The 17,362-nt window shown below is 39.2% G+C and overlaps 1 protein-coding gene across 1 annotated transcript in view; it reads left to right on the forward strand.

The window, feature by feature from the left end:
• SYNRG (synergin, gamma) overlaps window positions 1-14,632 on the forward strand; it is a 36,021-nt gene extending 21,389 nt beyond the window's left edge. The window contains exons 14-21 of the mRNA XM_009584975.1: window positions 6,666-7,268; window positions 7,625-7,788; window positions 8,520-8,573; window positions 9,317-9,413; window positions 9,872-10,020; window positions 12,878-12,988; window positions 13,436-13,471; window positions 14,501-14,632. Coding sequence (XP_009583270.1) covers window positions 6,666-7,268; window positions 7,625-7,788; window positions 8,520-8,573; window positions 9,317-9,413; window positions 9,872-10,020; window positions 12,878-12,988; window positions 13,436-13,471; window positions 14,501-14,632 — 1,346 coding nt within the window. The remainder of the gene's footprint in view (window positions 1-6,665; window positions 7,269-7,624; window positions 7,789-8,519; window positions 8,574-9,316; window positions 9,414-9,871; window positions 10,021-12,877; window positions 12,989-13,435; window positions 13,472-14,500) is intronic.
• Window positions 14,633-17,362: the final 2,730 nt, after the last annotated feature.

A 17,362-nucleotide genomic window follows, 5' to 3' on the forward strand; every position in this document is an offset into this window, starting at 1 on the left:
TGTACCCTCGCCCGGGTATTCTCAAAGGGTTATCCATTTGCTGCACTTACAAATCTGTAAAGTACCTTTTTCTTTGGCATTATTGGAGATCTCTGTATATTTTAATCAACTTCAGGTTTTTTGCTGCTTTTCTAATGTCTAATTTCAACGAAACATTTCCTGTGTGAATGTGCCTTCTCAGATCTGCTTTGATATCTCTCTTCTGCAAGTATTGACCTGCATGCTTTATTCTGATAATGCCCTGACGAGCTCCTATGTATCACTATCTTTTGTGATCTGTAAGTCCTGCTGTGTTAATAAATATTATCTTGGCATATTTTGAAAATGTGGGGATGTGTGTGATTTGTTGCAAACCAGCAAGGTATCTCTTCTTCCTGAAAAATACAAAGTTTAAAGTTATAGTATCCCCTTAAGCTGGCGGGTGCCTTTCTCTTGCAGAGCAGCGTGTGGGTGAGTTTCTTTCTCCTCTTCTAATGCTTTGACCGCGCTCCCTGTGTACTGCTGAAACTTTACGTATCAGGCTAACCAATATTTTTTAAAAGAGCAGTTTTTGAGAGGGATTGAATAGAGATGTGTGGATGGCAGGATTGTTTCTGTGAGCTAGTTTTGAGGGTATGGTGGTAGTTCAGACTGAAGACAGAAATACTGTTTTCTCTGTCCCGTTGTCTCCTCATCTGGATTTCCCTGCTGCCAGCCAAGGTTATGATATGCCTTTGTGAAGGGGACCAACTGGAAAATGTGTCGCTATCTAGGCCTTTATGAGTAGGAGCCCATTAAACAATATTCTGGTATTTATTTAGCTAATCTAGAGTGAGTTAATCGGTGCCCCAAAGTAAAGGGCCCTGCTTCCTTTTTCTGTTTGGGAAGTCCTGGCTTACTAAATATTGAAGCTTTCAAACACGAATGACAGCTGCAAATTTGTGTCACGTAATTACGTCACTTCAAAATCCTCCAAATCCTGGGCCACTAACAGTTTGGGATTAACATCAAATTAGCAGACAAGGTAAAAAGCTAAAAGTAATTGAGATGTGGAATAAAGTTAAAGCGTTATGCCAGCACAAACTGGGATTTTGTAGTTCCTTGCCACAAGAGCAAAAACCAGAGCAGAAACTGGAATATGTTTTTTTTCTTTTTTACACCAATCTTGAGAGACTTTAAAAAAAAAAAAAAAAAAAAAAAAAAAAAAAAGAAAAAACCAAAACAACACCCCTCTCTCATTCTGGAGAACCAGTAGGTTATGCCTAGCCCTAAAGCTTCTTAAACTGAAGGCTTGAACATAAACCTGAGAGACTTAATTCTGCAGGGCTTGTGCTATTAGTATTTGTTCAGGTAATCATACCTGGAGGAGGGAGAGTAATGTTCATGACTGTATACTTTATTATATTTTTGTCCAGACTTGACAGTCAAATTCACTCACTTGCTCTCATTTAGTGTAATTCTGCAAACAGAAGAGCTTAACAACACTTATTTGTCCTCCGAAGGCCTCTAACAGCGGAGGGTGCGTACGTGTTTTCTGAACGCCTTCCAAGCTGAGCCAAAGGGTGCAGAGACGCAGCAGCTGCCTTGGGCTTCTGCAGGACTGAGCTGAGCTGTCTCCCCGCTTCCAAAGCAAGCTCAGGGGGTCTTTATTTTGCTGTGAAACGTTGTTTATCATGATAATTTAAAAATAATTAGCAAATTCTTTAATTCCACAAGGTTTGAAGGCTGTTCTCCTTTTTCATTCATTTTAATTTATCTTACAATCAGCATTCTTGATGGTTTCCACCTTAGCAGTGCTAGGTACTGCCATCTTCAACGAAAGTAAGTTGGAGTACTCCCTTATCATTAACCCTGTTCCAGATTTCACCAGCTGAGAAATGGGCTTTGAATTTTTCTGACTGCTGATGATAGGCAAGATACAGATGGCAGTAGTGCATACAAGCCTCTGTATTCTTCCAGTTTCATCTCTGCCTTTATCAGGTGAAGCCCCACTGGAAGCAGTAAGGAGGTGGTGCCTGGCCCCGTTCCATCTCTGGCCTTCTGGCTCAGACTGCTGGTGATGTTCCCAGTGTAACAGCTCTGGTTTTGGTGTCTTGATGCTCTTCCACTACGACAGAACTAGCTACCACCTATGTCACCCTAACAACCAAAAAATGACACAAGAGTTATATTTATTCATCAGAATTTAATATAAACTGAAATATAAAAACTTGAAAGTCTCCTATGTTGGTTAAAACCACTAAATATATTACAATCTTCTGAATTGTCTTTTTCAGTTTTCTTTAGAATATCACTAACACTGTCAAGGGTTTTCCTTAAATGATTAAACTGTTGACATTGAAGGCTCCAGCTTGTAAATTGCCTCCAGCCATAACTTAATCCTTGGTAGTTGAAATAAGTTGTTATAGTTGGCTCAAATGAAGGATGTCAAGTTTTTCTGTAGATGAGATAACACCGGGAAACAGTGTTTTAACTGTATTTCATCCTCTGTCAATATTCTCCTGTACATTCCTTGGCAGCTATTGCTCTGCTGCTCTCCAGCAGCTGCATGGCTGCCTTGTGTAGCTGTAGCTGCCCCCAGATGATGATCAGGCAGGTTGGACTATGGTTTTGGTAGTTCAAAATGGATGGAAAATAAGTGGTAAATATTTCAAACCTTTTCCTTTGGAAGAAATACAAATTGGGTTTGGTTTCTAAAGCTTTTGGAAACTTACTGCGCTCCAGCATGACACTGTGAAGATCACTTTTTCCATTCTTGGTTCACTAAAAAATATTTTTAAGGGAAAAAAAAAAGTGGTTACGTGACATTGGAATGGGTCTGACTTTTATTTTTACAGGCACACACCCACCCTTCCCACCCTGCCCCATCTTTAAGTGATTTGAGAATTTATATCCAGTGTATTTAATCCGGGGTGTGTTTCGTGGTCTCACCAGTGCAAAGCTGACAGTGCCAATGACATGTGGCTTTAACTATATTGGGCATAAGAGCTTTTGGATTTTTAGAACAAAACTAAACTCAAACCTGCTGTGTTCTTTCTGGAAGACACCACAGAATTGTTACTGAGATTATAAGGAATACTGTTTTATGATGATATATTTCACTGAAATCTATTGATAATCTCTTGTGGTAGGATTATAGGATTCCTAATGCATGATCAATTTAAGATTTGCCCTGCTTCAACAGGGAATTTGCTATATGCTCTCCAAAAAATGCTAACTAAGAAATCACTTTTAACCTTACAAAAAAAGATTGCATATCCCCAAAACAAAGCATTTTCAAAGAATTTTGAATGGATTTAGTCTTTGCTTATTTTTTTGATAAAATTTAATGCTTCTCATCAGTTCAGATTCTGTTCTTACTAAAAATGTCCTCCAGGAGAAAATGGCGGTTGCTCTGTAATGTCTGTCTTTGCTAGGTGTGATGCTTAGTTAGATGTAATTCTTTTTTTTTTCCCCACTTAATTATCTCTTGCTTTGAAAAAAATATTACTGATACACATGCATCTTTTTAAATTTTGAATTGCCATACCAGCAAAATGAAGCTTTTATTGCATCAGAGGCGATAACTGCAGCATTTTAACTGGAGCTTTTTTATTCACTAAACGTATCTGTGGTCTTTAAGAAAAAGGCTATTGGAGGAGCGGTTCTTAACACTGCTTAATAAAACCATCTTTTTGCCAATAATAAAGATACCCACACCATGAAGAGTTCTCTAGGGTCAACCAAGAAGTGCTTTTCACGTGTAAACTGCTTCTTCGCTTATTAGTCTGGTGGCAAGTTGCTCTGCTACCTGCAGGGGGGAAAAATGCTCCTCTCTTCATTATGCAGCAAACGTGCTAAGAGCTTGGATAAGCCTTTAGTTTTGCTGTAGCTATGACAAAGGTTATGATTTTACTTCCTCTGTTCAAAAACATCTAACTTGTGGCAAATGATTCTATGAAGTGCAGCGCATGGCACAGCAAAATGTTGGGTTTTTTTGCAATAGAGTAAAAATTCTTATAAAAGCTAGTTTACCTTGGATTATGGACACTTACACATACATTCTTATTTTTCGTACTTTTCAATAAATTGTTTTAGGACTGCTTTAGCTGTAAACATGTTGTTTCTGAACACTGTATTTTTTCCTGTAATATAATACTCTTAGGAAAGTTTATTCACCAGAGTAATCCTTTCGTAACTATCCAAATAAATAAAGTGTATAGAAGTGAACTATTACATTTCATCTTGGCTCTTACACCTATGCAGATGGGCTTCATGTCTGCATGAATTCACCTTGAGAATCTTGAATCTTACTTTGTGAATAATTAAAATACTATTCTGCCTTCCCTGCCGTGACCTATTGATTGCAGGCGAAGCATGGGGAGTTCAGGATTCGGGAGGAGCTCACTGACCTGGTCCTTTAGGATGTGTTTTCAGCTCAAACTCTTACCAGTTATCAAAGAAATCATTCACAATAGATTGTGCAGATCTTCACAGTAGGATCATCACTCTTTCTTTTCATTTCCTGGTGAATACCGAAACAAGAGCGATGCTTAAATCTTTCCTGGGCTTTGGAGTCAACACAAATTGAAAAAAAAAAAAAAAAAAGAGGTTGCCTAGTGCACTGGTATTTTCAAGATCCCAGGATTAATTACAGTTGGCTAACATTTTGGAGGTTATTCTGGCACTCTCTTTAATGCTAGCGAAGCTTTCATTTAAGTTCTTTAAACAAAACCGTGTATTTGAGAGCACAAGGTGTGGTTTCTTGTGATAAATTACTGATCCCTTGCAAGTCAGCTCCTTTTCACCTCGGAGCCTTCTTTCTGTTCAGTTTTGCCATGAGCAGGTGATTTCATCTCTCGTCTCTTTACCCTTCTGTAAACTGCTTGCTCTACAAATTTAATATTCAAATGGCACTTTGAAATCTTGCTGTATATATGCAGGGTGCTAACGTTTGTTACTGAGATGCTGTCGTGCAAATGCAGCAGCTGCAGGAAGACTGTCCCTTAGGAAAATCTGATAGGTGACACACCATGCCTCGCTGACCCATTGCAAAGGGCCTTTTCGCTTTATTGTAGCAGCCATTAAATTCTGTCATTAAATTGCATATTTGTTGGACTTTTTAATTAGCTATGTATGTGGGTCATGCCTGGAAAGCAGCCTAGAGCGTGGCGTGCTCTCCCCTTCCAGTAAAATGAATAAATGAAGGCAGAAATGTTTGTTGAAGTGGCTTAATCCTCAGGCTGCTGTGGCCACATTGAATAAAGAGGACGGCTGGAAAGTCAGCTTGTTCTCACCCTGGCTGTATCAAACCAAGTTGCTGTTGCAGCGTGCCAGCCAGTTAAAACCATCATGTTTATCAGAACAGTCTCAGCTAAAACGATGCTAAGAGAATATATTTTCTGGCTTGGGTTTGCTTTACCTTGAGCCCGTTTGACCCTAGGCACTGAGCAGCGGCTGAATGTCTAATCCAAACTGACAGTCGCTAATGCTGGAAAACAAATGCCAAATGTAGTATAGTAGGGCTTTTTTTTTTTTTTTTTTTTTGCTCTAATGAAAACTACCCAGCCCTCGGCTCTCTGTGCCTTCACTATGGATCAATCTCAGTCTAAACGTGAAAGATCAGTTGAATGAGTAGCGGACAAAGTGTCCGCTGGTCACTGTGTAGGCTCCTTTGCTGGCTCTAATGTAAGCAACCAGGCTATATCTTATACCTGCTCACGGCCGTGAGAAGAACCTATTGGCCTGCTCTAATGAAAACTACCCAGCCCTCGGCTCTCTGTGCCTTCACTATGGATCAATCTCAGTCTAAACGTGAAAGATCAGTTGAATGAGTAGCGGACAAAGTGTCCGCTGGTCACTGTGTAGGCTCCTTTGCTGGCTCTAATGTAAGCAACCAGGCTATATCTTATACCTGCTCACGGCCGTGAGAAGAACCTATTGGCCCATATAATTGCCAGGTGAGTATAAATGTTTGGAGCTTTCTGCAAAATAATTGGATTTTCTCTATACTTAACTGAATAAACAGTTTGTAAAAGCTAAAACAAGATCTTCGCAATATTAATCTCATTCCTGGAACCTGTAAGTTTGAAGAGTCGGCCGTGCGGCACTGCAGTAACTGTGATAAGCTTAAACAGGATTTCTATTTTATAAAAATTCTTGCAGCACATTTTTATATGTTATTTGTATCAAAGCATGAATATAAAATTAAAGTGTATTAATACTTCATCGGAGGGAATGGGAAAGTTAGCCCAGTTCTCTGTGTGGTTGGTTTTGATAAGATGAAATAATGCGATAAGATGTTTGAGTTTGTAATGTTTACATTTTGATTGTAGATTCTGCAGCCAGCATCAGAAAACTGAACTGGTGATCTGTGCAGCCTGTACTATCTAGAACCATTTATTTTTTTATTTCTTCGCTACCCGTAGTGGGATGGTGACTTTCAGCTTAAAATACAAGGCAATATTCAAAGGTCAAGGCTTACATTTATTAAATTGAGATTTTTTTTTTTTTTTGCATGACATGCTTAGGTATTTTTCAGATTATTTTTGTGCAAACTCTAGTTTAAGCTTCATTGAAACAACAATTCACTGTGTTTGTTCTTGCAGTGCTTTAAGGCTCTTAGCAAGTTGCTATTGTTTTTATACAGTGTAGGGAGATTAACGTTTGAACTTCAGCTTCTAATTGTAGGGGTTTGTTTTTCTCAGATATAGATGACTTAAAATGTGCCCCATTTGGAAGCTATAACAGTGGGTCTGCAGTGAGCAGCCTGGCAAGCTATGACTGGTCCGACAAAGAAGACATTCATCAGGGCAAGAAGCTCTCCTCCTTTGTCCAGTCTTCAGGAAGTGGATCCTCTGCGGCTACTTCTGTTCTTCAGAAGAAGGAGACCTTGTTTGGCAGTTCAGAAAACATTACCATGACAACAGTTTCCAAAGTGACAACCTTTTCTAGCGAGGATGCTTTACAGGATGTTTCCTTTGCAGCCTTTGCAAACTTTAAAGACTCTGGACTAGTATCCAGCGGTCCAAGCGACGATGACATTGGAGACTTTGGTGATTTTGCAAGACCTTCATCAGAAGCACAGGATGCAGCAGCAGCAGCTGACACAAATCAAGAGGCAGACTTCCTTGCTAGTGGTATCTCTTCTGAACTGCAAAGAGAATCTACAGATGACTTTGGAGAATTCCAGAGTGAAAAGCCAAAAATCAGCAAGTTTGACTTCTTGGTGGCAACTTCCCAAGGCAAGGTGAAGTCTAGTGAAGAAATGATCAAGAGTGAACTGGCTACCTTTGACCTCTCTGTTCAAGGTAAGCCTGCTTGGGGTGCAGGGAACTCATAATGCATGTGCTCATCAAAGGCTAATTTTTCTAATCAAATTATAAATTAGCCAATGGGGATTGTTCCAAAGGCCACTGGAAAAAAGCTGAATCTTCTCTTGATTTCTGTTGTGTTTGGAGCAGGTCTCGTTCTAGAAGAAAAAAAATTTCGTGCCAAAAAGTTGTAAGAATTGAGGAACTGGGGAAATTTGCACCAGTCACCAAGTAAATAGAAGGCTTTGTTCTTCTGGAGTAGTAGTGCATCCCTTGCTACTAACTTCATTAATTTTAAGTAGTCTGTGCCTTTATGAGTAGAAGACTAACTTGTTTATATCCTAACTTTTTAGGGTCTCATAAAAGGAGCTTAAGCCTCGGTGACCGAGAAATAAGTCGCTCTTCACCTTTACCAGTTTTGGAACAGCCATTTAGAGATCGTTCCAATACTCTAAGTGAGAAGCCTGCTTTGCCTGTCATCAGAGACAAATACAAAGATTTGACTGGGGAAGTTGAGGTAAGGAATTATCTGGAATACAAGTAAATTGGCAATGACTTTCATCAGTGTGATATCAAGGGTGTTCTGTGTCCCAACTCTTTGGGACTTCAGCTATTTGAATTTAGGGTGTGATTCTAAGATGGCATCTGGATAAGGGTAGATATTTTGATTGGAAACTTCTTATAAAGGAGGTTTCTTCTTTCCTGTCTTCCGAGTCTTGTGAAGCGGGAAAAAAATGCTGTTGTCTGAAAGTCAGTCAGAATCACTTGACCTTGCAGTCGAAGCCTGTAACTGGAAATTAGTTACGACTTAAATCTAATTCCAGCTTTGGCACTGAGACCACTGGCTTTGGGAAATGGCTTAACTTTTTTGGCTGTGTGGTAGTTATTTCTCTTGCTCATCTTGAGCATAGATGGTAAAAGGACTCAGATTAAATTCTGCTAATCCCCATGTCTAGAACAGCAGACCTGTAACAAATGTGTCGCGAGTAGGTATGTGCAATGCAAACTTTTTACCCATTCATACGTGTTCTTCCCTTTGAAACTAGTTCTAACTCCCAGAAATCAAATTTTAGACTTCAGGTGCAAAGAGAATATTTAAAGAATGGGGGGAAAATTAGGACTAGGTATGTTAAAAGTAGCTAATCTGCAAAGTCTCCTAAAATACCTGCCTACTGTATGTCTGCTGTGATAGGAGAAAGGGAAACGTGTGTAGGAACAAGATTCTGACTGTCCTTTTCTTTCAAATAGGAAAGTGAGAGGTATGCATATGAATGGCAGAGATGCTTGGAGAGTGCCCTGCAAGTAAGTGTATAGTCTCCTCGGAAACTTTTTCCTCCTTCCTGTAGGTACCACCTCATTCAGTGTTTAAGACCATATAGACACAGAAAGGGTGTAAATCAGCCCAAGTGGATTACAATTTTTAAACCAAAAACTGTCACGCAGCAGAAGCATTACCTCTTCAGTTAAAGATCCTATGCTAATCTTCCTGTCATTTGTGATTAGTTTGGCTTTTGCCTAAATTTTCAAGTTAAGGAGTTAATTTGGTGTTCTTGTGTTTTGGGTGCCCAGTAAGGCATGTTGTTCAGGGCATTGATATCAGCATCTGGCTCTTCAGCACTTCTTGAGAACAGGCTTGCTTAATGTGCTGTGCGGAGCGGCCATTCATTTTTTGGTAATGGTGTCAGATGTTTCACAGCCAGATTAGTTTTCCTTAAAATTTCTCCTTTGCATTTGAGTATTGGACAGCCAAAACTGTGAATGCTATTATTAAACTAGATAGCAATGCACGCATACTCTTAAAACTATTATTTTGGTAATGAAAATATTTGAGGGAATACATTAAGGTTTTAAATGTTCATACTTTTCCCCTGATCTACTTATAGTTACAACATGAATATATAAAAACATGTGATGGAGTATGGCAACTATTTCTTATTTAATTTGTCTTCTTTTTTGTGTAACAGTTTCTGTTGGGGACAGTCTTGTTTGTAATAATTATTTTAAGGTAGATAACACCATCATTTTATGAAATTAATTTCCACCAGGTCATAAAGAAAGCAAATGATACCTTAAATGGAATAAGTAGTTCATCCGTTTGCACTGAAGTTATCCAGTCTGCTCAAGGCATGGAATATTTACTAGGTATGTTTTAATTTACCATGTCTCTTACATTGAAAGTTCTCCTCTGAAAAGCAGTAATATATAATCACTCTTACCATCATTTTATGAAATTAATTTCCACCAGGTCATAAAGAAAGCAAATGATACCTTAAATGGAATAAGTAGTTCATCCGTTTGCACTGAAGTTATCCAGTCTGCTCAAGGCATGGAATATTTACTAGGTATGTTTTAATTTACCATGTCTCTTACATTGAAAGTTCTCCTCTGAAAAGCAGTAATATATAATCACTCTTTCATTGCCTGCACCGAAATAATGAACATCTTTTCTGCTAAATAAATGTAACTACTACTTTGAAATAACTGTCCATGACCACCTTTCGTGTGCCATGCCTATTTTGTGCTATTTCTGAGTTAAAGTTTCCGGAACCTGTGCTTGCAGTGAATTCTCCGCAATCCTCCACTGTGTTTTTTATCAACAGGGGTTGTTGAAGTCTACAGAGTAACAAAGAGAGTTGAACTGGGTATCAAAGCAACTGCTGTTTGTAGTGAGAAACTCCAGCAGCTGCTGAAGGATATTGATAAAGTGTGGAACAACCTAATAAGCTTCATGTCACTTGCCGCTTTAACGGTAAGACCAAAAATAAGCTATGTCTTTACTAAAAGAAATGTCATAATTATATGTAAAGAGACTTCATGGGGTGTCCTAACTTTACAGTTTGTATTTTTCTCTTGCAAAATGGAAATGCACTTATTTGTGAAATCCAGTTTAAAGCTTTCTGTAAGAAAACTGTTATTTATGTACAAACGTGATGTTATCTTAGTGTCTTAATGATTTACATGATACCCTATGTGTCTGTGGACCTCTCCAATAAGGGAAATTTAGTAAAAATTAAATAAGCCATTTTATGAAGCCAGAATAATGTGGACATATCTTGTCTTTGTAATATCCCTGCAATTAGTTTTAATGCTCAGGATACAGCAGCACACAATGTAGCAACACAGGAATAACTAAACTTTTCCCTTCTCTCTGCATTTGGAAATGCCTAAGTTTGTTTTGGTTCCTGCTACAGACTAAATAGCTTTTCCTCCTCTGAATAGAACTGCCAGAAAAAGCTCAGTTGCTCTGAGACAGCCTGGTAGGAGCTTTAGAGCTTTCTACGTAACTGGGCGAGTGTTACAAGGAGGGATGGTGAGGGGCCGTCTGAGGGGTGGCCTTTCAGAGAAGGAGCACCCCATGGGAAGGGTCTGCAAAGGAACTGGGGAAAATGAGGGGCACATTGGGGCCAGGTACAGAATACACGCAATTAGAAGGCAAGAAAATCACCTTGCCATTAAGCACTTTGCACTTTTTTGTTTATGTATGTTGCAGGAAATACAATGTGCAAAATCACTTTTTTAACCATGGTAAAACTCGTATTTTTAGGGACTCATCCGTCTGTAGGTGCTTGATAGCATCTTGCATAACGGATCCCTTTAACTCAGTATATACCTAAGGAGTCTTTAACTCTTAGTATCAGTATATCGCACCAAGCATCAGTAAGCAGATCATTACCAGGTTATGTTTTCACTGAACATTTTAATTTGTGGCTTCCTTCTTGCAATGCAACTATGGCCACTAAAGATTTTTCCTCCCCAATAAACACTTGTTTATAAGTAAGGCCCAGAGTACTTGGTTTCTGCTTGAAAGAGCTATCTTCAGCTCACTGTCATTCCCTGCAAAACAGGTATTATAAATGATCAGTCCCTTTTTACACACCTTTTACACATTTTAAACCTCTCCAGTACAAACAGCGGTGGCAAGCGGGTATTTTTGGTGATGTCCTGTGTTGCACAAAGCCTGTCATAATATGAAATTTATACTTCCAATATTTTACTGCTTGGCAGATGAAGTTGATAGGCTGGGATTCATCTGTTTGAACTCTGGCCTTGCTGATAGTAACAATCTAAAAAGCTACCAGGATCCTCTCCTGATTTAAGCAAGTGGATTAAAATTCAGTTCTTAAAGTGCTTTTCCTTGGAAGATTACAGGATTACCCTAAAGTCCAGAGCTTGGCCACGTGTTCTCCAAGCTGCAGCAGCTCCTGGCTGGTAGCAGTCCAGCTAAAGTTTAAGCATATGAGGAGCTGCGAATAATGACTTCTCATAAACACACAGTACCTCTGAAGTTATCTAAAAGCCAGGGACCCCTGACTCCTGGAGCTCTGAAAATCATCCCTTTTTGTTTCTCTTCTCCGCCTGGGTCACTGGAAGGTGTGGAACCATACCTTCTTCCTCTGGTGTTCTATCCCAAATGATGCAGAAGTGCCAATTAAGTAGAGAGTAGTATTCTAGCTCAGAGGCATGTGCTTGGAAAGGTTAATTTTATCTTTTAAAGGATTTTGTTGCAAGGTAATTTTATGCACAGCCTTGTGGTTTTTCACTGCAAATTACAGGATGACCTTCTCATTTGTTTCACTCATGCATTTGGTAAACAAATATTAGAGTGCCTTTATTAATTTGATTGATCTACTTAAAGATTAAAGGGTGGTTTTTTCAGGATTCCAATTATTCTCCAGCCATTCAGCGGGGGAGCGTGATCAGCATACCTAGAGTATGGATTAAGAGTACACGTGTTCCATGATCACACGATTTTTTTTAAGCTTCTTGCATTTCTAGTCATTGCTTTTATTTGCACTACTACCTTCAAGCAAAATTTCCACAGTTTTATACCATCCTTATGCAAAGTTTTAAATTATCATTTATCTTGTGGCTGAAATGTAAGCTTGTGTACCGGAAAAAAGACTATATTAATTTATTACTTATTTGCAGGTTTATTCTCCCATCCTTTGCCTCTCTTTAACCTGAGCTTGTGTATGGCTGGTGACCTTAATTCTTCTATGGTTTGGTTAACTTTAACATCCCATTTTGTACCGCTGTGCCATATTCTAGCTTCAGAAAAACCTTCAGAAAGAATAACAACTGCCCTTTTTTGATCAGGCAATAATACGGAATTCAGGACAATAAACACTGATACAGACACCAGTTCAAATACGAACTAGTGAAAGCTGTGCTGGCCGATGGCTCGTTTCCTTGCAGCTGCACAAATAGTTGTTGCATACCACTGTTTATCTTCGTCCAGTTCTTAATACGCTGCAGTTGAAATGTAGCAGCCGCCGCCTGGGCTCTTTCCTCAGAAGTTTCTTCCCCTTTTGATGTGGGAATGTGGAACTTAAGAATTCTTTCCTTTGTAGTCTAACCCTTTTTCAAGAGCTTGAGTGTTATAAATTAATGCTGTTGGAGATTGCATAGCAGGATTACAAATACATACTAATGGCTTTGATTAAATCACACATCAATTTATGAGAAAATGTAATACGTCATGCCTGCCATGTTGCCGGTGTGATACCATGGCTCTCAGTAGCAACCAGATCAATAGTTTTTATCATGATGTCTGAAACTTTTTCAGTCACTGAAAATGCCTAAATTTTATTGTCTCGTTTCTTTAGCCAGATGAAAACTCACTGGATTTCTCTTCTTGTATGCTGCGTCCAGGGATTAAAAATGCCCAAGATCTTGCCTGTGGAGTGTGCCTCCTAAATGTGGATTCAAGAAGTAAAGTAAGTATAGTGGCCTCTACTGTTAAACTCATTTTTAATTTACAATTTGGACTTTCATTTAGGCCTTGGGCGTATTTAAAAAATTTCGTGGCTACAATTTGTAACTGGAAGTGGCAAAGGCAAAATCTGACCAACAGATGGGACTCAAATAGTCAATGTCCTGTATTCATTGGGCTTTGGGTATGACACAGATGTGGATAAAGGGTTGAGTTAAATTGTTCATAATGGGGAGGAAACTGGGATACTAAGTAAAAGTATATCTATTTTTTAAAAAATAAAAATCTTTTAATGACTTTTCTTTATGAGATGCATCTCTGAGGATCACCAGGAGGGGACTATTGCAATTAGCAGAGCTGGGAGGGAATCCCAGGATATGTACAGAGTAATGCCAACCAATTAACATATATCGGCAGTTTTGCTGACTTTTTGGTTTCAACGTTATTTCAGAAAGAAGAGAAACCTGTGGAAGAGCTTCCTAGAAAAGTATGAATCTGTAAAAAACATTCTTTATAGAATCATTCTTAGTTGAGTGTGGAAGGCTGAACTGCTAACTGGCCTTCAGCTGTCATTCTCAATTGTACCAATCATGAATCCTTTTCTTCTAGTCATTTTTTGTGACCGTAACACTCGATCTGATCAACTAACATGCTCTAGAGCCTCCCCTTTGTCTTGTCTGCATGCTTGTATCTTGTGAATAGCTTTCTGGTTTTGTGCTACTCCTGTTGTGTGGTAGAAAATTCACTGCAGTGAGTTTCTGACTTTGCAGCTGCCTGTCTCTCTGTTCCAGAAGGGGGGGAACTGTAGGGGTTTTTTTGCTACAAATATTGACTTTTGGCTATATGTCGTAGGCAATGGCATTTTTAGAAATCTCTGCAGGAAATCCAGGGTATGGGGAACAGGGTTAGAATATTTTTTTAAATAGGTAGTTGTGAAGCATTGGAAAGTATCTCCTAGCAACCAACCTCGAGATGTTTTAAGCTTGTTCATGGCTTCACACACTCTGTTCAGAAGCTCCTATTGTAAAGCAGATTCAATTAACAGAAGAAAGCAGATCAAATTCAACCTGAAATAACACTAACATCAAGAATAGCACCTGCCTAAATCACAGCAAAATTTGACCCAGTGAAATAAAGGCAGTAGCTATCTACTGGCTGGCAGAACAAGCATTTATCTTGTGTGGATATGTAGCAGAAGTAGCAGATGCATGAAACAAGGTGAGTTAGTTGCCAGGTGTCAGATCAGACAGCACGCAAATCAGATGGCTCCCTTAATACAGGGTGTAACAGGCAAAGTATGCATCAGGTGTGATGGTTGGAGTTTTTGTCCACCTGCAAACACTTTGCAGACTAAAATAAAATACTGTTTATTGGGTGGTCTGTTCAGAGTGAGAAGGTCCTACTACGCAGTGCCATTCTGGGGTGATACCTCTGCAGTATCCATTTTCCACTCTAGTTTCTAGATCCTGGAGTAGATGAGACTGTCACACTTGTTTCAATTCTTGTGTTATTTTAGGCCTTTAATTCGGAAACGGATAACTTTAAGCTGGCGTATGGAGGGCACCAATACCATGCAAGCTGTGCAAATTTCTGGATCAACTGTGTGGAGCCAAAACCTCCAGGTCTCATTTTGCCAGACCTGCTCTGAAAGCAGTTGCACTGAAGATGGAGTATCGGGTCTAATAATGCAGGACACTTGGGGTAAATGGCGTGATAGGGTAAGTGGAAAGGCTTGAGGTGTGGTTAGTGTTTGAAATGTTTCGGTTTGATTTTTGTACCGTAACGGGTTAAAGCCACTGTCACATACAAATTGCTCGTGAAGAATTTCACTTGAAATGGCCAGGGCTTCAGAAATAACCGGAAAAAAAAAGTAGTGTGGCAAAAAATGTGGCATTTCAGTCTTTCTCAAGATGAAAGCAGATTAGTCTTTGTAAAAAGCAGTCTGCTAACCAATGCATAAACCTCTGAGAAAGGCCAGTACCTAGCTTCCAAGAAAAACTGAAATGCTAGATTGATTTGCATAGAAGTGACCACTTACATACTTGAAGTACGTATTTGCAAACAAGTCTTTTCTTTAATGTTTTTGGTATATGGACCATGATGTTTTTCTTTAAATGTTTGCTGCTATAATATTACAATGCATACAATGCATGAGTCACAGTAACTTTCAAGGCAAAATGAATTATTGACTTAGAGGGAATGAAACTGCAGAGAGCCATTGTATATTTATACTTCCACTGTTCTGTATTGTAAATTATATTGTATTCATATGCATAACTGGTTAATACCGGGGGATAAGGACTTGAAAATATTGTTGAAATTTTCCCTGTAATATCTGGATTCTTTAGTACAGGCAGCTGGATTTTAAAACTTGTAGTCTTTGCTACTGTGTTGTAAATATAGACAAACTCCTTCCTTGGACTTGTCCTGAACTACAGGTATGATTTGTAATGTTCACCTGATCCTTTGGTAGTTGTGTGGCTGCATCACTGTTGAAAATTGGACTCCACTGATACTGAGTGTCTGCTTCTCTATATATATTACCTTTTTTGTACGTTAATAGCTTTTCTTGATGGGATGCCTGCATGTAACTCGTGCAGTCTAGTGCTATCTGTAATAACGTGTTTCTCTGACTCAGAACTGGCAGCACAAGATGGCCCTTAGCTCCTGCTACAGGTGGGTGTGACTTAACACTGAAAGTTGCTCTGGAGCAGGCTATTTTTTGAAGCAGGCTGTTGCTCCCCTGCCGTTCCGTTGCTTGTGGTAGGTACAGCTGTCTGGACAGGAGGTTAGTATAATAGACCATCACAAAACGTTACCCATACATCTAAAGTACCTGATTCTCTCTTCAGGTACAACATCCAGGCGACAGTGCAATCAGCTGTAGTGCTAGTTACAGAATTTTAAGCCTAGTGGGAGCTTCATGGCATTATTTTAAGAGCCTTACCACTATACGATCTTACTTGGTCTGCAGTGAATGAAGTGGGGTGTATATCCATTGAGTACAACTTGCTTCTTAATTCTTTGACTTAAGTTTCTCAGATCTCTAGAAAATCTCCCTTCTCTCCAAAGACATCAACAACTTTTCCAAGTTAATCTTGCCTCTATTATGAGTAGCTGACCTTGACCAGTGGTTATTTGCTGAAACAGAAATTACAATGAGGAAAAATAATGCTTTGTATTTAAAAAAAAAAAAGGCTTAGTTATACTAAACTATTAATTATACCAAATGCAACAATCTTGGCTAATAAGAGTGCTAGGTGTCTGGCCCCTTATTTACATAAATTAAAATAAATCTTCCTGCTGCCTGAAATTAGCTCATTCATAAAATAAGCAACTTGTGCCTCCAGTCGCAAGCTCAAGCTAATCAAGTGGCAGATTTTCAATAGTGTGACAGTGACTGCCTGCCTTCTGTTGCCCAGTAATTATCAAAAAAAAGGGCAGTCACTCATTGCTTGCTCTCTGTTTCATTTATTAGGTGTGAAATAGTTACAGCAGTCAGCACGATAGCTTTTGACCACATACGTTGTTTTCCGTCGTAATTAGGGCCACTGTATACATCACCAGTGCAAGTATTCCTCTTGATGTTTGGGGTCTACCCAGCACAGTCAGCCAGCGCTCACTTTTGCATACTGAATTACAGAAGCACTTAAGCATTGTCTGACTTCAAGCAAATGCCTCGTCTTGCTGCTAGCAAGGGGACTTCTCAAGTGGTTTTGAGTATCTGGCTGACGCAAAGGCTGTTGCTTATGAAAAGCTGTATTGGGAAAAGGGAATTTATTGTTAGCGTGGGTTTCCACCACAGTTCCTGAACACTTAGCTAGATAGGATTTTTTTTCTAATTAAAAGAGAACGCCACAAATAAAAGAGGCCACAATGTGGAACTTAAAGCAACCAGTATTTCAAATACAGTACCAGCTATATTGTCATAAAAGCATTTTTCAGTGATGTTTTTCTTGTACTTGTTAATGTACTCGTTAAGCAAGTAAGTTCCCTCTCTGAGATGTATCCAGCATGTCTTTTGGCCCATAAAAATAAGGAATCGACATTTACAATTATAATTGCAGCAGAGCTTACTGAAGTATGACACTACTGCTTGCTTGCTCCCTACAGAAGGGAAAGCAGCAGGCAATATTACTGCGTTTGTGGCAAGCAGAAAGCGTTCTTCTGAACTGAACACCTTTACGTCATGGGAATACACCAAATGTTTTGCGTGTAGATACCCTTGATAAAGGCATTGCACAATGAGGATCATCTCACTTACATATCCTGGTCATTAAAATGACTCACTGTTGCATCCAGCATCTTCTCAGATATTACACTGCCAGCCAAAGCCCAGTGTCCTTGCAATCTGTATCCAAGGTTACGGTAACTTCTA

Source organism: Fulmarus glacialis, unplaced genomic scaffold, assembly GCF_000690835.1.
Source record: "Fulmarus glacialis isolate BGI_N327 unplaced genomic scaffold, ASM69083v1 scaffold15410, whole genome shotgun sequence".
Lineage (NCBI taxonomy): Eukaryota > Metazoa > Chordata > Aves > Procellariiformes > Procellariidae > Fulmarus > Fulmarus glacialis.